The following is a 22,439-nucleotide window of genomic DNA, read 5'->3' as shown; positions in this document are numbered from 1 at the left end:
TAAGTGGAATAATTTAATTATTACCCAAGTCATAAATTACATATATCTATTTATAGTTTTTCGTTTTTTGATAGATGTGAGTAATTGATCCTTACTGAACACTCAAAATGTACTACAAGACATGAAAAGAATATAAAATGATACGGGAAGATAAAATATATTAACTTAACCTTATTTTGCAATGGACTAATTGATTTTAATAAACATAAGGATATTCGATTCGTTGACAAAAATATAAAACGTGAAAATCAATTGCTAAAATAGAATTATTAAAAATAGTGATAATTGATCTTTTTAGAATGTATAATTATGATTAAAATATAAAATTTTAAATTTGAAAAATCATAGATTTTGTTATTTTTTTACTATACTTTTATGGAATTATGTTATTCTAACCTATATGAAATAAAAAACTATTAAATATTATCTATCATACAATTTATTTATGAAAAGCAAAAAAAGCATTAAAAAATTAATAATATTGAATGTATAAAAGCCTGTCATTTCAACATACGATTGGTAAGTACACTAGATTAAAGAATTGAATTTTTTTCGTGTTTTATAGATTAAGAAATATTATCAAATAAATTCTCATACTTAAAGTATTAATTGTCAAAAATTGTTAAAAAGTTTTAGAAAAAAAATTAATAAAAAAGAAAAATAGAGAAATATACAAAATTGATTTTTTTATAAACTTATTTTTATTCAATAATCCAATATAAGTAACTGTATTATTAGCTTTGTCAGATGATATTACAAATAATATCGACAATTTTCATATATTAGTGTATTTTTAAATACAATATATTTCATTTATAACTAATACTCGTTGATTAAATCGATATTCTATCGTATAATTGTTTAGGACGCTTGATTGATGTGTTTAATAATGATTTTTGTTTATGATCTGTTGTTTATGATCCATAAATATTTATTCAATTATGATAAAAATTATTCCTGGTAATATTTTAATTGTGTTAATTAAAAAAAAATTATTATTACATCCAAATTCGAATTCAAATTTATTTTCGATCAAATTCTATTTTTAATGGTACTTAATAAAAATATGAAAAAAATTAATTACATACAACTATTTTTCTATTTTTATACAACATAAAGCCATTAAAAGAAAAATTATCATTTCAGATTTCTCTGTTTAATGAAAATATATATACTATAATAGATATAAAAAAAATAGCTATAAATAAATTAGGATAATAAATAAAATAAGTATAATAATAAGTATAAAAAAATTTTTTTAATAATATGATATTAATTCGTATTTTTATAAATTGATTTTGGAAATGTATTACAACATAAAATATTTTATCTACTATGAATTATTAAACATTTTTTTCTATTTAAGAAACTTTTCCTCGATTAATATAACTGAAATATCATAAGAAAAAATTTTATTTTAAAAAAAATTTGATCAATGTTTATTACAACGGAATTTTGACATGGATAACTAATCTTTTTTTTTTTTTTTTTTTTTTTTATTGTAGCAAACTCGTTAAAATTGATTGAATTTGTTAAAGCGAAAAAATTTTAACATGCCAATTTATTTTTTCAAATATATCTACCTCTATATGTATACATTTATATTTCATTGAATTTGTCACGAATATTTTATGACATTTCAAAAAGATTATTGTCAATTACAAACTGAAAATGATAAAAATATACAAGTGATGGAAAAATTTTTTATATTCAAAAAAAAGCTATGATCAATTTAAAATATAAAAAATAATTCAAAAATTGATTTTGAAGATTTATCCAGATTTAAGGTTACATTTTAACTAGCATATAGATAAATCTTTCTACTCAATTCGGTTTCGTATATTAATAAAAAAATAAATTCATATTTTTAAAAATAATTATTTAACAGATATATTTTATAATGAATCTACAAGAAAAAATTATTAAATAGGTAAATTTTTTTTGGTTATTATTTTGAATAATTATTTACATATTGATATTCTTTTTTTTAAATTTGTTAAATAAAATTGAATTCTATTTCTATTTTTAAATTACATTGCGTTACTTTATTACGTTACTTGGTTGCACGAGATTGAAATATATGGAAATGCATAATGCATACATATTATAAGAATTACTGCATATTATTTCAAGGATTTTTAAATTGTCACATATTATGTTTTATTTTTAAAATAAACGAGGTATATGTTTTTAAAATCGATATTTGTTACACAGGATATTTTTTGTAATTGAGTTAATCTAGAGTTTCTCAAAATTTAGAGAACAGATAAAAATTGCATTAGAAAAAATGATAGCAAGTGCATGCAACATATATATATATGCGTTTTAGAAATGGAAGTATTTTTAAAGATTGTAAAATCGTGTTATCAAAAAGCAAAAGAAATAAAATATATTCTTTATATAAAGAACAGGAAAAAAATATAAATTTATATTCAATTAAAAATTCACCTTTGTTTAATTAAATATTGTGCAAACTATTTTTTATTTAAAATATTGCTTATTTCAGTTATTGTTACAACTGTTTGATATAGTATACTCAATAAAAGATATTTAATTAGATAGTTTCTGATAGATTCTGTTTTTTATATATTATCTAAATCTACTTAAAAATAAGTTCTTCACTATTCTATGATAGAATAATAAATTTATAGAATATAAAATATATTCATTTTAATTTTTTTTCATTGTTCAATTTACCAATTTATAATTTATTAATGATGTACTTAATACGAGAAAATGTTTTGCAAGCTTAATTCAAATTAATTCTTCACCTAATATCATTTAAATATCACTTACCTTTGTCTTTCCCGACGCAGTTGGACCAACGAGCATTAATCCATGTCTTACCACTGTCGTTTCATATAATTGAATAACTTTTTTCACGAATGCTGCAATTAAAAGACAAAGTTTAATGAAACATTTTAAATTCAAATAAAATTCCATTAAAAGATTACACTACTGTGTATTTTACAAAAGAATACATTCCTTATGCCAGATGTATGTTTTTTCAATCGTTACATCGTTGTTGAGTTTATGAATTAGGAAACAATTTGCGAATTGTCACGAATTTGAAAATTATAAAAACAGCGAACCATAAAATGGTCTATGCTATAGATATATACTATAGATATATACTATGCTATAAATACTATATATTTTATACATTCTTTTTATTTCAAAACTCATCAGGAATATTTTATAAATAATTTTCGATATCAATTTGAATTTTTCAATTTACATCCTCTTTCGTGCAAAACACTTTACACTTGAAAATTTATTATGCTGTCCATGTGAAGTAGAATTAATTTCAATATTTTTAAATATATTGAATATAAATATGAATATATTAATGAAAATGATACAGTAGTGCAATCAAAGAAAAAGTGTTCATTGATAGAGGATAATGTTAATATATTTTTTTTCTATTTATTCAGATTTAATAAGATCTTTTTAAAATTCGATATAACTGTAGCATTAATTTTAATCTCCTCTCTTTTAATGAATTTAATCATAAAGCCAGAAAAGTAAATCTTTTGATACGTAATACTACCGCAACGATATCCCTTGTGTTTATAACGCAAACTTAGAGAAAGTATAAATATTATGTTGTTACATAATAATTTAAAAAAATCAAGATAAAGAATATGAATATTTCATTGCGGAAATTATTTTTTGAATTTACCTTGTAAATAGATCAGAAAATTCATTAAAAGGAATAATTCTTTATTAATTCAGAAAATCAAAAGAAAAGAAAACAAGAATTAAAGAGAACGAAATATATACCGTCAACATCTTCCAAACCCATTCTCAAACTTGTTGCGCGAATTTCTGCTTCCAAAATTCCATAGTCCACTGGTTTTTCCTCTAAACGAGGAAATAGATCGGATACGATACCTGAATAAAATGAAGATATATACATACTCGTTCTGAATTATGGAATTATTTTATATAAATTAATGAGGAAAATATAAAAATTTTGGGAAATTATAATAATTAAAAAATTCTATTATATAAATACATTTTTTTTTGTTTGTTACGAAATATTCAAATTACATAACAAATAAATATAATGTATAAAAATTATTAAAAAAATAGTTACCATTGAATAATATAAGATCATCTTTTAAAAACTTTGGAACGTTTACATCTTTTAGAGCACGTAAACAAATCTGTTGTTCGTTCAAATCTTTTTGTTCTCTTTTTAAATTTCCTGCCACAGCAATAACCGTTTTCACCGCTCGCATTCCAAAGTCATAATGATCCTGGATAAAAATAAATCAACGTTAGAATTTCTAACTGTACGTGTATAAATAATAACTCTATGCCTCAATTAATAGCCAAAAATTTTGCACGAAAAAATAAACAAACGTAGAATGAATGAGTCTCTTTCTGTTTCATTTCTGAAAAAAGAAAAAAAAATAGATATAGAAGTTTATTGTGTAAATAAAAGAATTATCCAAATTAAATAAACTTTGTAATGAAAAACTGTTTGTCGTAGTATATCTATATGTTTCACCTGTGTACTTAATTGCTCCGAGCTCAATTTGAATGTCGATGTTATTTTTCCAGCCAAAGTTTTTGCATCGGAGAAACCGTAAGAAAATAATGAAATTTCAGCGATCAGTGAATAATCCGGCACCATCATAGCGACTGGGCGGAACAGAGCTTTCAAATTGTCTGGTAATTCCGTTCGACCCGCGTAACCAGGATTCATAGTAATGAAAACCGCACAAGACGGCTTTAAAACAATTTCTTCTCCTTCGAATATGAATCTGAAAAATTTCATTGTTATATTTTATATCAGTTCTTTTTCCAAGTCCTTTTTTAACTCATAATTCAAATTTACAATCTTTCTTTCTTTATGTATAAAGTAAACTTAAAATTAAAAACAATGAACACAGGTTGTTCGAGTTAACACCATTCCCTTTGAGTTAAATAGCTAGAGAAAATTCTAATATTCTCGTAAAATATAAGAATGTTATTATATTGAAAAAATAATAGTGACTTTCTTCATGAGTCTTTGAGTCGCGACACAAAGATTGGGAATTTACATTCGAATAATTTTATATCCGATATTTTATACAGATGTATATACGAAATGTTGCTTGCATATTTATATACTCACTTATCAAGCCGCATTTGTTGCGCTTGCTGGATCGTCATAATTTGCTGGGCAATGACGGACAATACTTCGATGTCTATCCTATTAAATTCATCAAAACACGCCCATGCACCTGCGCTGCGAGAATTAATATCAAGAACATGAAAAATTACTATGGAAAGTATAAAGAACAAATTACAAGAAATAATTGAGATAATAAATAATAATTAACAAATGCAATATCTGTGAAAAACTGCATTTTAATTACATGAATATGATAATGAAGTTGACATTAACAACCAATCGAAAGCTTTTACGAGTTTGCTAAAAGAAAACTGATATTTTCATTATGAAACTTAATGAAATTTACAATTAATAAATTTCAATGAAACTATATTTATATATACTTCATTGATAATAATATAATTGATAAAGTCATTTCATTGTGAAAGATAGATAGATAGTTGTTAATATTCAATAAAAATATATATGTTTAACTGTTAAATAATTAACAGTTAATGAAAAGTAAATAAGAAAGTCGAAAATGCTTTAGTTTTAAAACTCTCTTGAATTCAAAGCATTAATCCTGAATGAAGTTACCTTGAAAGACCTTTGAAGAATTTTCCCATTGACATGAAATCCAATTGATCGGAACAATTGAATACCACACATTGTATAGCAAATGCTTTAGCAAGATCTTTTGTCGTTTCCGTCTTGCCAGTCCCAGCAGGGCCAGCCGGTGCACCACCGAATTTCAAGTGCAATGCCCCAGTTAAGGTTAGGTAACATCGATCAGTTAGAGGAGTAATGACCAATCTTCCAGTATTTCCCAAATACTCGTATCTTTGATAAATATGTAACAATTAAACATTTGATATCGTTGGATTAATGCTACTTATATGATACGATATGATATGATGTACATATGTTAGAAAGAAAAGAATAAAAAAAATTGATATCTTTTTACATAACATTGATCATAAAATTTATTTGTTTTCTTGTATCTATTTATGATTTACGAAAAATTGTCAATATATATATATATATATATATATATATATATATATATATATATATATATATATATAGTTATTTACATACCCATATTGGAATTCCGCATTTACAGCACGAATCTTTAAATCTAGATCATCTATCCAATAATAGCGGAGCTGTGAGATCCAATTGAAATCGTTTACATTAGCCACTTTGTCCTTTACCAGTTGATACAGAACATCTCGCGCGTGTACTTCGATCGTTATTACTGCTTCCAGCATTAGTCTTTGGATTTCGGTTTGAGGACTTCGTACCAATTCACGTAAATCGTCCAACTGTACAATAAATTTTCCATTATTTTATAAATAATTGGAATGTGAAAGAATAATCAAGAGAATATGTTTTTTGATTGTTTATAAATGTTTAGAATAAAAATTACTATGAATGAAATAAAAATTTGCAATTAAGATTATAATTCGTTTCCTTTTTATAAATTTTACTTTTTTTTCTGTATTGTACTTTTTTGAATGTATACATAAATGTATTACAATTAATAAAAAAATTTGGAACTTAATTATTAATAATATTTAATTTATGTTTGTTTGTTTAATAAAAAGATTAAAGTTTAATATTATCAATTTAACATTACATTATATTCATTATAAAAAGAAATTGTATAAGAAAAAACATATGTATACAAGATAAAAACAATTTCAAATATATTAATGCTATTGAAATAAATTTAAATTGAAGTATATTTTCATATATTTCCATCCTATATAATCACGTGTAAAATTTCAAATATTTCAATTCAACAAACTTCATCATCATATTTTAATTAATTACGTTAATTAACTGGTTATTAAAATTAATAGAAATTAAATTAATAAAAATTAGTTTCTGTTATAAGTTATATAAGTTTTAAAAATAAAATTCATTATACAAGTTTAATTTTGAGACTATTACAAAATTATTACAAAGTTATAGAGATTTTACTTCCATGATATACTTAGTTAATTATTTAATGTTTATGGCTGCATTTTTATGCAATATTATAATATAAAGTAATTATTTTTTTAAAAGAACTGAAATGAAGTAAAGAATTATGAAATCATAATATTATTAAGTATTAAATTTAGAATTTTAATAATTAACATAAAGAATTTAGAATAATAGAAATTACAACTCATTTATGATATCTATGAAACTATCCAAATTTTTCAAAAGCTGTGTTACAATTAATTACTCAAAAAAATAGAAATTATGCGAATGATTAATAAAAAAAGTTTCATATATATATATTATTAATCTGTCCTCTTGCATTTAATACAAACTTCATATGTTTATAATAAATAACACTCATCAATTGTACAATTATGAATTCTATTAACAATTACTTAACATTTTTGATTTATGATATTATGATTTATATGCCAGAGAAGTTATTATAACAAGAAACAATGAACTGGAAAATTTAAATCAAGTAATAAGAATAAATTTTGAAAAAGTCTATTTCTACATTCTATAAACATGATCCCCTGATGTTAATCCAAAAAATAAAAAATATCTTACATTTCCCAGTAACACTTGGTAATAATCATCAAGTTTCTTCTTATTGATCGCATTCTCCACTTGTGCAGCCCAATAAGTTTGGCCGCAGCAAAGTGTCACTTGTCCCGGCCACATGTATACCCATACTTTCCTTGGAGTTTCATGGATGACTCTTAACGCTTTGCGAATGATCTCCCTAATGGTATTGCGCATCACTTTCTCGAGATCACCCAGCCAATATTCAACACTTCTCTCCGGGTACATCGGTGGATCAAATACCACCTCTTCACCTTCCGCAGAGTACATTCGGGTAATTTGCAGATCTTCTTCGAATCTTACTCTGTATATATTCTCGAAACACTTTCTGAGATGTGGTTGTACCGTTTGTACGATCTTCGCATGGGACAAGATCTCCAAGAGTTCCTCGTCGCTGAGGAAATAGAATCGGGGGAAAATCTTTCGTTTTATTTCCAAATAATTGGATAAACCTTTTTGTACTACTTCCAGCAGACTTAGACATTCTTGAAGACTTTCAAGGAGGTTTTCGTCAGGGCATATCTTGATAATCTGTTGTGAAAATTAACATGCATTTAAATGATAGAAATTTTGAAAGTTTTTATATAATTTTCATCAATTATATTTATTTTCATTGCTATATTTATTCGATCCGTAATTAATTTAATCTGAAGAATTGCTAATTTATCATCGAATGTCGTTGTGGAAAATATATATATATATTTACAGGCAATTATAACATTTTACACGATAAAAATAAATATCTTATAATACCTATTCAATTGATAAATCGCTTAATTATCTATTAATATCATGGATTTCGCGATTAAAATTTCACGATGAAATAATCCATTGTACATGTATTCGCATAATTGATCAAATATTTCAATTTTCAATCGTATTATAAATATAATTGCACAATAGTGTTCCACATGGAAGAATATATATATATATATATATATATATTAGAAAATTTAAATTACGTAAGGATTTTCATAAGCATTTTTCATGATCCGCCTCCAGTTTCGTTCCATGGCGTTGTATTTCCTTGTTTCCAACGGTAACTGAACTTTAATATCTTCCGAAGTGAATATTGGCTCCAGATACATCCACTCTCTACAATCCAACTTTCTTATCATCGAAACAAACAAATCACATTTCCATGTGATCCTCACCTTTGTACTTCTATCCATAGATTAAGAACTTTTTCTGTCAAATTTAACTTCCTCTCCCATTCATTGATCTCGTCCTCGAAGGCGGTCTTCAGTGGACTGTACGCAAGCTGTTGCACGTTAACAATATGATGTTCTAGCATCATCAACGTTTCCTCCGAGACCTTTATTATATACGTTCCTGCATAGATAAACGTAGGATTGTTTAACAAAAAAAAAATGATCCAAAGATTGCAATTAGAGAAAATTTCGATATTCAAACGATATATCATAATTTTCCTTACAAATTTTCAAACTATATTTATTATACTTCTCATAGCGAGGATTGATTAAAAATTGTGAAAAAAAAAAAATTATTAGATATTTGAAATTGATGTAAGGAATTCGAAATTATACGAGTTATGATATATAAATAATTAAGAACCGAATAATTATTTATTAATTTAAGTCTTTAAATGATGTTAAATAAAGAAAAAGAAATATATAATATGTAAAATAAATTTCGTTATATGTTAAAACAATATGTGAACACTGAATAAATTCATTTGTGAGAAGTATATACGTGTACTTACCGGTAGTTTTGTATGGAAGAATCTCAAAAACAACCATTTCCCATTCTTCGATCATTTTATTCAATGTTCGTTCTGTAGCGTATTCTTTGGCCGCAGTATCAGCGACCATTTTCACCAATTCCTCAAACTCTTTAATACCGAGAATTAACAGGCTTTTAAATGTTATGGTGGGTTTAAGGGCCATTAATATTCCAGTTTGCGCGCTCAATTGCTCAAAGTGGCGATCCTTCATCCCTGGCTCCCGGAGAGCTTGTATCAGAGGTATAAACGGTTTGAATTCGTCTATTTGGTCCCTTATCATAATTGCAACTGCCTGCACCTCTGCGTTTAGGAAAAAAAGAAAATTGTTTAAAATTAAAAGTGTTATTTAAAAAAATTAAAAACATCTATTACAAATTATTTAAAAAAAATATATAACGAAATTTAAGGAAAATTTTTTTCCATTAATTATGTATTTAAAAAAATTTTAAAAGATATAGGAAAAGCTTGTTCATCAAATTAATTAAATAAATTCAATAGATTCACGTAAACGTAAATATTTTCTTAACATTTCTTAAAAGTTTCTTTTATATAGCTGTACAAGTTGTGAAATGTAACGATTAATGATACGTTAATGTAATAGTTTTAACCTCATTCCAGTTTACAAACTGTATATATTTTTAAATCGAGATTGCGCAACAATTTTCATTGATAATCATCAAATTATTAAATTACTTGGAAATTCTTGAAACGTTCTAATTGCTCGTGTTATTTGCCGATACATATCGGCAACAAGACCTTCAATTTGAAGGCCGTCAACGTTCATTAAGGGATTATCCATCCATGTGTCGTACCATTTGAGCCAATCTATAAATTGCAAAAAATTAACTCCATAAGAATTATCTAGCTTTAGCTTTTAACAATTTTTAACAAATGCTTTTAGAAAATTTTATATAATAACGTTTTCGAAAATTCTGGGATACCATTATTTTAAATAAAATTGAACTTTTTGTATTCTATTCTCAGAGGAATAAAAAGAAATTCAAATTAATATTGAGTTTTTCTTTGATTCACACTTTTGTAGAAAATATAATTACAACTTTTACTTTCATCGTGAGAAATTCTCATTCTAAAAATTTTATAGACAAAAGATAAATATAAATATACGTATATATGTATATATATATATACACATTACGTACGTTATAATCTTAAAAATTTGTATTAGAATATAATTCATCAGAAAGATGAACAATTTTTCTTGAATTAAGTTCAATTTTAATTTCAATTACTCTCTATCACTATAGTTTATACCCCTAAAAAGAAATCCATTGAAATGAATTTAATGAAATAAAAATGGGCAAATAATAATTGGATGCTTGCCCGAAGCCGTGATCCATAAGTTTTTGTAAGGTTCGAATTCCTTTATGAGCTTATTTAGGTGTTCGAAAGGCACTACTTTTAGGCCAAATAACTTTTGTCGTTCGTTCAGCAATAAACCATTTTCTCGACAATCGAGCATAGCTTTCCATACCCGCCTCACGTCGAGAGCTATTTCGTGGATGCGGCTAACATCCGTTTGAAGAGCAATGTTCGCCACATTGCCCACCAAAGTATCTATTTTTTCCAGCAGCAGGATCTCATCCTGTAATTGGATCTTATGGAATTTATCTTGCTCCTCTATAAATCGTTCATTCGTCTCCTGAACCTAGTTAAATGTAAATTTTTTGATAGTTATTTCGACGTGTTAATGAATGTAATCTGAATGTAATTTAAAGTTATTTACTAATTTAAAATTTAATAAATTTTGAAATAAAAGATGATTTATATACATAAATTAACATTACTTATTTCTATTCATTCCTAACCTCCCATTTCTTTATATCTTGTATACTATTTTATAATAATTTGCAAGTAACTATGTAATCTTTTTTTTTTTATGATATTATAAAATATACAAATATAATTGAAAAAAAGAAAACTAGAAAATTCCATTTTCAAAATGAATAAAAATTTTCACGATATGTTTCACGTATTATGTAAATATATCGGAAAATATAGAGTTTTAAATTGTAGTTTTATGAACCTCTCGAGACAACTTCCAATATCACCTGCGAGGCGTAAAATATATATACATACACTCATGATATTCTATAATTTGGTCGGTCGTAAAAATATATGATAACAATTATTTTAGCCCATTTTATATAAAATTGAATTTACAGAGAATAGGAATTAAAAATTTATTTTTAATAAATATTTGCTATTTTATTATGCTATAATGTAACGCATCTTATTTACTTATCAAAAGTATTTTTGACATTTCATACTGCACACATTGTTAAGATATTCGATTCGGTTTTTGAAAAAATAACGTATATGTTGAGAAGTAATTTATTTCTGTACTAGAAGCACTTGTACGTATGCAATCGATCGACCGCTAGCTCGCTTAATTGCTACGCGTTTATTAACACAAGTTAATGAAAAATTAGAATCAAGTCGTTTATAATTTAAAATTTAAGCCTAAATTTATTACTCTTATGTATCAATTTTTGTTTTCGATACAACTCGATGCTTTTCTTTTTTTTTTTTTACTTATTTGTACTTTCTTATATTAACCTCTTATGTTTGGTATATAAAAAGAGAGCTGGATTATAGGCCAGTCAAATCGATTGAACACATTTTATTACAGAGATTAAATTTTGATTTTACTAACTATGTAAAATATGTTTATCATATGGTAAACGTATCCAAAAATTGGAATTCAAATTGTTTATTATTATTATAGCATTATTGAAATTTAATCAGTAATCAAATTTTATTGTAGATCGACCTCGGAATTTTCTTTGTATTTTTCCGAACATGGAAAAGAACAACGAGCATTGCATTATTTGAGTGAATATTTAATTATAAAGGATTCGCAGAACTCTTTTATTTAATTAGCAATCTTATCAAAGTACGAGAAAAGTAATTATTGGGTTTTGCTTACTTAGTGATGCTTCTTACTATTTGACCTAAATAAAGACAGAACCGTTTAAAAGTGGTTTGTAAGTAGGAAATATAATTGTATTTTATTGTCAATCATTATGAAAAAACAATTTATCAGTTTCTTTTTCATTTCGTACGAAATATTTGTATCACAAAATCGTTCAAATTAAAAAGAAAAATTTTTGCCAAGAAATTTTTCATTACTGACATGCATATTTCAAGAATAAAGTTGAAATATTTTACGCGATAATGTTGCTTACATGGAATACATATTTATTGTATATTAAATAAAGAAAATAAAGCTATAATTCATGAAAATATGTTGCAACAATTATGGAAGATATTAAAATGATTAAAAATTAAAAGATTAAAAAGAGTAAAAAGATTGACGTTAAAATGAAATTTTAATATTTAAAACTTTTATATAAATAAATATTTTTTGAAGTATATTTTAGATATTGGAAGTTTTTGAAATCATATGCAGCTTTATATATAAAAATATTTCAAATTCTTGATGGTTAATTAATTTAATAATGAAAGAATTAATATTGCATTTAAATAAACAGTTAAAATTTTAATCTATCAATTATTACCTTATTATTTACCTTATTATATATTTATACCTTATTATTTCTATATATTTATACCTTATTTTTATAAATTATAAACATTATTTTCAGCTAATACTTTAATGCCAAAAAAATTAATTTATTAATAAGTGAATTTTTAATTAAGTCTGATTCTCTAATTTACAACGAATATTTTACCTCTTTCTCAATTTGAAAAGGCGATCCAATCACTTCCCATTTCGCTTCAAAATCATCGTCGGATATATTCCAGAGGAAACTATCGAGAATATCATAATCTATTTTCAATTTGTCCATCTTTTCTTCGAGATCCTGTACTCGAAGTGGTATAGTTTCCATCCAATCCCGTATTTCGAATATGTGCTCGATACTCTGTGGCACTTCCTTCAATTTGTATCTTATCTGCCTATATTCGTCCAGGATGTCATCGATTTCTGCTCGTATTTTTTCCGTGAACATAATGAGCAATGATTTGGCACATTCACTGCGTTTGTTTATAAGAAATTCCTTCAAGGGATAAACGTTCACTACAAACGCACCAATGGTAATGAAATTCGGTAAAGTAACTTGGAGATTTTGTCTCATCGTGATATGAAATGAGATTTCCTCCTTTATCTCGGCCGTGGTGAGTTCCTCTTCCTTGTATTCCCTTCAAAATGGAATTTCATTTAATCTCGACGAATAAATCAACTGCGTCTTTTGACCTCGTAGGTTATTTGACGCGTTCTGTTTGCCAATGGGAATAAAAAAGCGTTTAATTAAGCATAAAAATGACCAAAATAATCAAAATTCATTACATATTAGCTTTACTATCATTATTACTTAGTATGGATATTAATCAAGCCTACTACTGTATTTAGATGATCCAATTTATTGTTGGAATATTTTCTAATTTCAGCTGTCAATATTTATTCTTGTGGATCTGACGAATAGTTGAAAATAATACACGTGTATGCATTTAAATTTATACGCAAAATATAATATTTGAAAAAAGTATTAAAAATATTAAAAAAACTATGATAGATATAGTTGTAGTAGCATGTATCTATCCATCTCTATGTTTTGATTCACTAATTCCCTCTGGTGGATCTCTATCGATCATATATTTATTCAGTCGGTAATGTTGGTAGACATATAAAAGTTGAGATACTCGTTATTACATTTATTTAATAAAAGTAAAAATTAAGATTTATAATTAATTTTATTTTTCATGTATATTTTTTGATGATCATATTAAATTGATTTTGATCGATTGACTATTATAAAATTAATTTTAATTTTTATATAAATAAAGATAAAGAACATATATTATTTAATTATTATAAAAATAGATTATCTTTTGTCGTTTCAAGTTTAAAAAAGTTTAAGAAACTTTGTTATGAATATACTTACTCAATGTATTTGGCGATGTTGAGATTGAAGAATAATTGATATCGACTGAATTCTTTTGCGTAAGCTTTTAAAGGTATTATGGACTTCTTATATGCTTTTTTCAATGATTCACGAACATTGCATACCTGATCCTCGAGCAGACCAACGGAGCTTAGATATAAATGAACAGGGAATTTTAACTTCGGAAGTAGAAAAGGATGTATTTGTCTGACTTGATGACAGGCAGTGAGTGCGTTATCATATAAAGTAATGATACTTTCCTTGAAAAAAAAAAAAAAAAGAAATGAAGAAAGATTTATGAACGAGAGATTTTTCATTTTTTAAAAATTAATTTATCAATATATCTATAAGTATATCTTTTTTAAAAGAATAGAGAAAATACTGAATTGTGATAAAATATTTAAAAGAAATCCCATTAAATTCCATTAAAAACTAATATATTGATACATTCATCTAAAGAATAATAAAGAAATAAAAAAAAAAAAATCATTCATTATTAATACGAACGAAAATACACTTACGAGAAATTTCTCAGGATTTGTCGAGTAAAATGGTTTTTGCTCATCCATTTGAAGGTCAATGAGAAAAATAGGCATGCCAGCGGGAGAGAACTGAGTGTTAATGAGATCATCTCCCCAAACAAATGATTCGTCTACATGTAAGACACACAGTGCTGGAATTTCCAGAATATTTCTATAGAACTTGATCGATTCTTCCACCAAAACTCGTAGTGCATACTAATTATGATATAAGAAGATTATAAATAATTAATTTATAAATAATTAATAATAATTATATAAATAAAATTGTGTAAAAGTGAAATGCATCCTCCATAACTTATAACTTAAATTACTAATAATATAGTTGACAAATTATTGTGTAAAATGTACTTGATATTTTTCTTTTTAACTGGAATTTATTCAACTGAAAAAAATAATATTTTTTTTTTTTTTACTCTACGATAAACATTCTTTGTAAATTAAGACTTCACTTAGATACGCATGAAAAAACACTATCTAAAAGAAATCCAAAACACATTATTTAAAGTATCTATTAAATTTTATAAAAAAGTAATATATATATATTATATTTTGTCATCTGACAGAATTATTCAAGATAATTACATAATAAAAATAATGTCGTAATTCAAGATATTGAAATATTTTACTCGAAATTTCTAAAACCAAAAAATATTAAAACCAAGATATTAGAATTATAAAAGAATGGCATCTTTGCATTGTTAGACGTTGAAATAATTAAATAATTTTCTACTATAATAAAAGCCTATTTCCTGAAAAATTTATCTTTATTACTTACATTAATCAAGTATCGATATTTATTCATAATATAAAAAATATAATCAAAATATAGCTAACTTGTATAAGATAAAATCATTATATATCTAATAATGACATTTCTTCCTCAATATCCAACATGGCTATATTCGTAAGCCAAACCTATGCTACAATTTGTGTCAACACTGTCAGTAGAAGCATCATTTTCCACTTCATCGCGTCAACGGCTTCCGAAACGGGCTCTCTCGGGTAAAAATTTTATTTTTGTTAGTAAAAAGATAACGCAGAATAAGATGTGTAACATCGTTGACACGATTATCATATATGTCGATCAAAACTTTTAATTATTCAAACTGACATATATTATTACACAATATTATATCACCAACAAAATCTATTCATTTTCCAGAAGATTTCATCAAGATTCCTAACGTAATTAGGAACAAAAGTTTTTTTTATATAATAATTTATTCAACTCTTAAGAGAAATGCAATTTAGATCTAAAAAAAAATTTGGCTTAACTTATATATATTAATGAAAAAAAAATCGACGAAAAAAATCATTTATTTTATTCGTGCTTTTTTGTAAATTATTAATTGATTGTTGATTGATTGTTGTTGATTTTGAATTGTTATATTATTGTAATTTAGAATACTTGACCTGTAAGCCATTGAAATTATAACTTTGAAGTTTTATTTACAATAAAAAAAAAAATTTTATTAAACGAAATCAAATAAAAAATTTTGAGAAACGCGATATCTAATAAAATTTCTTTAGATATGTATATTTTACTTAAAAGAAAATTAATATTAATAAAATTTTTTATTTTTTGAAAAAAAATTTAAAATATGAGATACGGAAGAAATAAAATTAAACTAATTTTTTTTTCATATTTTTTTTGAAAAAGAAATAATAATATATTAATTATACATAAATAAAATGCGTAATAAAAAATATATTAAATTTTAATATTCCTTCTTATTTTCCTTAAAAAAATATCTTACAATTTTTTTTTATTAGAATTTTAACTTCCATACTTTCAAATCTATGTTAAGAAAAATATTATTCATTCAATATCTATTATTGTTACTGCTTTCAATAAAAAAAAATAGCAATATATATATATATATATATATATATATATATATATATATATATACATATTTTTCTGTAATTTTATGCATACTAGTTAGTCTTGTAAATAAAAAATATTTCTGTAAAATGTTCTTGTAAATAGAAGTCGAAGAAAAATTATATTATTTATACCTTTTTTTATCGTCATAAAAAGTTAATTAAAAGAAACTTTTCTCAGTTTATAAAAAAGAGATTTAAACAACATATTTACATTTATAAAATATTTTTGAATAAATATGTATAAAGACAAAATATCTTTGCTAAATTTAAAATTTTTTTCTTAAAATTCTAATTTACATTTATTATCAATATCGACATTCGTGATATACGAATGTATTATATGTATTGACCAAGACTCGTGGCTTCATCTAGCGATATGAACGCGAAATAAAACATTTTTTGTTTAATTTGTGTATACCGATATATGTATATTATAAGTATCTATGAAAAAAATAAAGAAAACTTGTGCCAATATGAAATAAAGAAATATCAAAAGTAATTTACTAAAAATATTGATCGATTTCTACATTTATTAAACAACATTTATCTATTTGAAATGTCTTTTTACTATTTTATTCGTAAATATTTGCATAAATGCTTATTATTTGTTTTATTTTCCACTTCAATTTCAATAAGCTTTTATGTATTACTAAAAATTCTCTATTATTGTCAGAAATATTCGAAATACACGAACATCTCTTTCATATTCAAAAATTACAGAATCTTACCAGATTGACTGTTTATTTTCATTGTATTTGTATATGTACCCACCTGCATACGAAGATTAGTGAGATCCATGAAACGTTTCAATTTCATTATATCATAGACGCTGTGGTCTTTTTGTTCAAGATTAAACCATCCTTTTCCAAGATCTCGAAGACACATTCTTACTGATTGTGTAATTTTTTCTAACCACGGTTCTTTCAAATATTTAATAACTGTGATGGTAGATTGTATTTGCAAATCTTCGAATTCTTTTAACCTTATTTGTTTTCCGTATGAAGTGGCGAATAAATTCATAGATGCAGCTTGTTTACATTCTACTACAATACATTTCATTGCACTGTATACTTCTTCGTGAACATATAATGTTATCCAGTGAGTGTATTTTTTAATTTTCTAGATAGAAATATTATTATTTTGATATTTTTATACTAAGTAAATGTTTTTAAAATTATTATTTCGATAAAAGTTAGGTTATCGTAAATTTATAAAATTTAATTTATATTTATTTATATTTCTATTTTAATGAAAGTGAAAAGTGCAGATATTTTTATTCAAGAATAGTTATTAATTCAACATGAAATGACATGAAGTTCTCGTGAAAACATTATTAACGGACGATTACCAAAAAGTTTTTCATGCCCGTATCAAATTTGCCTTTTTCCGGCACTTTCATAGGTTCAACTTCGGGTATCCATGTGATGAATTTAAACATTTCTGGATTCTTTTGTATCATTCCTCTCCACATGAGATCGCACATTGTGCGTTGATAATCCAAGGAAATTTCATCGACCAACTAAAATAGAAACAATTATGTACAATACAATACAATGGTACAATATTATATTAATAGAAAATTTATATGCTTCTATTCTATTATGTTCAATCCTATAAAAATTAAAAAATATTTAAATTATTCTTAAATATTTTTTTTTATACCAAATTTTATTTAAAAAACATTTTACATACCTGCATTATATTTTTGTATCTTGTATTAAATTTTTGATTATTCTGATAAATCAAACGAATGATAGTTTCTATTTGTTCTTCATTCAACGTGGTCATACCATCCATTTGCATGCAATCCAAATAAAAATTATATCTATATAAATATATTTAGAATAAATATTGAAAAATTTAAAAAATTAATAAATATTTAGAATAAAAAAAAAGAATAACGATTTAAAAATTCATCATATTCATCGAGATTGGTATTACATTTAACAATAACTTTAATTTTAATTTTTATAATACGTCGAAATAAATAAATCTCTAATCAATAAACAAAAATTACTTTACAGAAGCTTCAGTGATTTTTCTTTGTTCGACAGCTGTCACCACTCTCTTTGCGTAAAGCTTAGAATCCTCGTTGATAATTCTGGGATCTTCGGCAAAGAATCGAATGTAAATTCTTGGTATCTCGAATTCCCGCTTTGTACCGTCAAGTGTGAGTATACTCCATAATTTTTTTTTATAATCGTAATCAAAAACAGCGGCTTTAGTCCAAACGAACAGATTGTTTAAGAATTCGTCATCGAGATGGAATATTTCGTCTTCGAATCGATGCCTCGGTACGAAAACGCTAGCAGGCAACGGATAACGCTTTTCATCGATGAAACCCAAGTCTATCCAATCTTCTATTGTTCTGTAACAAATACGAAAATCGATGTACATGACATGGTGTATTATTTCAAAGTTGTATCATTAGATATTCGCTGATACTTTCAATGGTAAATAATTTTAAAAGACTATTAATCAAGACTTGTCGTAGACGAGATTTTAATACTTTCATTTATAGTTTATAACACACACAAACACAAGGATGAATAATTAACAAATATTTTTTTATGAAAATACCAAATAGAAAACAAATAAAGAATAAAATTAAATAGAATTATTTCTTTTAAAATAATAATGCAATCAGGAAATTTAACTAAAATTTTAATAATATTGTATGTACATTGATAATATGTTTCAATCAATAATCATTTTCAAATATTTAGTCAAAATATTTCTTCAAAATTATTATTTTTCAATATTTGAATTATCTGAAAAATCTTTTAGTCTTAATGTATTCAATAAATCAATATTTTGTAGAAAAATACGGCTTTTTATTAGTGGATATAAATTATTTGAAGAAATTTGTTGAAGATTATACAATAATATACAATAATATAATAATAAGTGTAAACAATTTATATAACTTTTTATTTTTCATCTATCATTTATCATTTATTATTGTTTTTAAATGTTATTTCAAAGAGCATAGAAAGAAATCTTAATATATGTTTATTTTACTAAATAAATTTCAAATAATTCCATGTTACAGCATTTTTGCTCACATACCTGCAATCATAGTCTTCGTCGTCAAAAATTTCCAAAGGCAGGAAATGTGCGATACTAAATAAACCGTATTTCTCGTCATAGGACAACAGAGGTGCTAAGGCGGATGGAGGCAACATTTCTTTTGGTATTATGTTAATACTCGCCAATGTATCCTGAATTTTTATATGTTTGTACAATCTTCGTCTCCTTTCCATTTCAACATTTCGTGGGCACTGCTTCGGCGCCACATCTTGTTCCATTTGTACTTTGGGAATAAAAGTTTCCGCAGGAAATATCTATTCCACGAATATTTGATATATTTCTTTTTTACCGACTGTGTAAATTTTAATATAAAGAATCATAGAAATTCCAATACGGGCAAACAAATTCTCACATTTATCGATTTCATGAAAGAACATTTTTTCTTTATTTTCATTGAAATATTTTTTAGATAATTTCACTCTTCAAAGTTAAATGGAATAATTGGAATTAATTCAAAGCAAATAATTTCAATAACGCGAAATAGAGTATTTATGATTAAAATTTCTTATTTTTTACATTTGAGAGAAACAAAGTACAAAAATTATAGTAGAATTAAAAAATGGAGAGTATTTTTTCTGTTTTATAGAAAAAACAAAAATCGATTAATTAATACTTTGAAATAAAATATTCTCATATATCTCGTCACAGAATGAATTTTATTTCTTTTTTTTGTTTATAAAAAATTTGATAGAATATCAAAAAAAAAAATATATTCCTATTTTACATTAAATTCATTGTCATTTCGACAACTTGGAAAATCTTGCAATCTCTTCAAATATTTTTTGATACTCACAATTGATCGATCCAGGGGAAAACTCATCCATCTTTTAGCTTCACCGAGGAAATTATACGATTCTTCGTCTAGTAATTTTCTAATACACATACTATGCTGCTCGGTAGCAACTTGCCATGCAAGTTTTACTCTTCTTGGTGCAATTGGTATAAGGACTACTTCCGGTGTAACAGGATTTTCCGTAGTTCCTGCACGTGTTATTTTATAATTTATATATGCGTATATATATTTAAAAAATATTGTAGGTAAAAAATGTGTTACAAACATATTGTTGGATAAAATAGATAAATATAATATTTTATAAATTTAAGAATTTAGATGATTAAATTTACCTGTTACGATTTCGGAATAATAACCTCTTCTTTTTATTACATTTTGTTTCTCCATATTTATAACTTTTGATATAATCTATTTTACTTTTAAAAATAAAATTATATTTCTTATAATTTATGTACACATTAACTTTCTAAGTATTAAAATGTTTATTTTTCGATTAGCATTAAAAATAATAAAATACGTAATATATGACATTTTTAATATTCATTATGAATGTGAACTTGTCTATTGCATTATTTATCGATATTTTTATTACAATTGTTTTCAAAAAACAAATTAATCGTGGCAATTTTTTATCCAAAAAATCACTGTTGATGATTAACTCTATTCACACTATACTAAACGAGACACAGATGTAACACGCGATAATTCTTTATATTATTAAAATTTTAAAATTATCTTATTATATCTTATATGCGATTCAGTGAAAACGATTATCGAATTGTCGAGCACATTCCTTTCTGATTCGATAATCGAAATTCCAGTGCAGTCATTTTAGTATCAATAATTATTGTGTAAATGTCATTCTTCCTTTATATGTGTTTTGTCTGTTGCGTAAATTTACATTTATAATTATTCTTTATCGTCCGTTTACATTACGCAGTTAATACATGTTTTTTTATTTTAATTAAATTAATTTAATTGCTAAATTATTCTTTTTTCTTTATTAATTTGCTCGATAAGAAATTGATTTCTTAAAATTGCAGCTCGTATTATGATTATATATTTTTCTAAAATGAAATTGTCTTATTAGTGTCTTATTTTAATTTAATCCTATATATTTATTTTTATATATATTTTAATTCTATATATTTTTTATTTAGCTGATTATTAATCTGTCTTTGAAAACAGAGAAAAATTTCAATATAGATGATCATGAAGAAACGATAAAATTTTAATTTTTTGATTTTTTGATCGCGCAAAATAATTGGAACTCATAATATATAAAACGTATTATAAATATTATTAAGTACTTCAATTTAAAATAAGGTGCAATTCTAATCAAAAAATTGCTAAAATCCAAACGCAAGATGAATCATTGCGCATTATAGTGCGCATAACCTTAGTGTAAAATTGTGGTGTTGACATGTGTTTCTCTGAAAATAATTTCAAACTTTGTTTTGAAAGTTTTTACGCACATCGTAATAATTAAAAGACATCCGACGATTTTCATGCAAATATAGTAAGATTTTATTTATTTTAACGAAACGTAATTCTCATAAATTTCCTTTGTCTCTTTTTATGTATACAGAAATAGCTAGATTGGTCAATATGTATTTCTTTCCTCAATGCGTCATCCGTACGTTCAACTATGTATTATTATTTTTCTATTTGTTTTGATTTAAGTTCGAAACTCCAACGTTGAAAACATTTCTTATGAGTCAGCCTTTCTAAAAAATTGATGGTCGCGTTCATGTTACGTTCGACATGTTTCGATTTG

At 24.8% G+C, this 22,439-nt stretch overlaps 1 protein-coding gene across 1 annotated transcript in view; it reads right to left on the bottom strand.

Moving 5' to 3' along the window:
- The window catches only part of LOC100865902 (dynein axonemal heavy chain 1), a 69,095-nt gene that overhangs the window by 44,978 nt on the left and 1,678 nt on the right, over positions 1 to 22,439 (bottom strand). The window contains exons 2-22 of the mRNA XM_086911090.1: positions 20,663 to 20,850; positions 19,849 to 20,123; positions 18,802 to 19,147; positions 18,128 to 18,298; positions 17,551 to 17,898; positions 14,872 to 15,087; positions 14,351 to 14,610; positions 13,139 to 13,607; positions 10,767 to 11,091; positions 10,119 to 10,250; positions 9,405 to 9,725; positions 8,836 to 9,013; positions 8,644 to 8,776; positions 7,667 to 8,212; positions 6,203 to 6,429; positions 5,702 to 5,944; positions 5,126 to 5,239; positions 4,517 to 4,772; positions 4,100 to 4,262; positions 3,784 to 3,894; positions 2,797 to 2,888 (exon numbers count right to left, since the gene is read on the bottom strand). Of these exons, the coding sequence (XP_086767216.1) occupies positions 2,797 to 2,888; positions 3,784 to 3,894; positions 4,100 to 4,262; positions 4,517 to 4,772; positions 5,126 to 5,239; positions 5,702 to 5,944; positions 6,203 to 6,429; positions 7,667 to 8,212; positions 8,644 to 8,776; positions 8,836 to 9,013; positions 9,405 to 9,725; positions 10,119 to 10,250; positions 10,767 to 11,091; positions 13,139 to 13,607; positions 14,351 to 14,610; positions 14,872 to 15,087; positions 17,551 to 17,898; positions 18,128 to 18,298; positions 18,802 to 19,147; positions 19,849 to 20,123; positions 20,663 to 20,850 (5,114 nt within the window). The remainder of the gene's footprint in view (positions 1 to 2,796; positions 2,889 to 3,783; positions 3,895 to 4,099; positions 4,263 to 4,516; positions 4,773 to 5,125; positions 5,240 to 5,701; positions 5,945 to 6,202; positions 6,430 to 7,666; positions 8,213 to 8,643; positions 8,777 to 8,835; positions 9,014 to 9,404; positions 9,726 to 10,118; positions 10,251 to 10,766; positions 11,092 to 13,138; positions 13,608 to 14,350; positions 14,611 to 14,871; positions 15,088 to 17,550; positions 17,899 to 18,127; positions 18,299 to 18,801; positions 19,148 to 19,848; positions 20,124 to 20,662; positions 20,851 to 22,439) is intronic.

The sequence above is a fragment of the Apis florea genome, unplaced genomic scaffold (assembly GCF_048593485.1).
Source record: "Apis florea isolate Af1SG1 unplaced genomic scaffold, ASM4859348v1 contig_3203_pilon, whole genome shotgun sequence".
NCBI lineage: Eukaryota > Metazoa > Arthropoda > Insecta > Hymenoptera > Apidae > Apis > Apis florea.
Note: the sequence above shows the minus strand (reverse complement) of the source record. Positions and strands in the feature narration are given on the sequence as shown.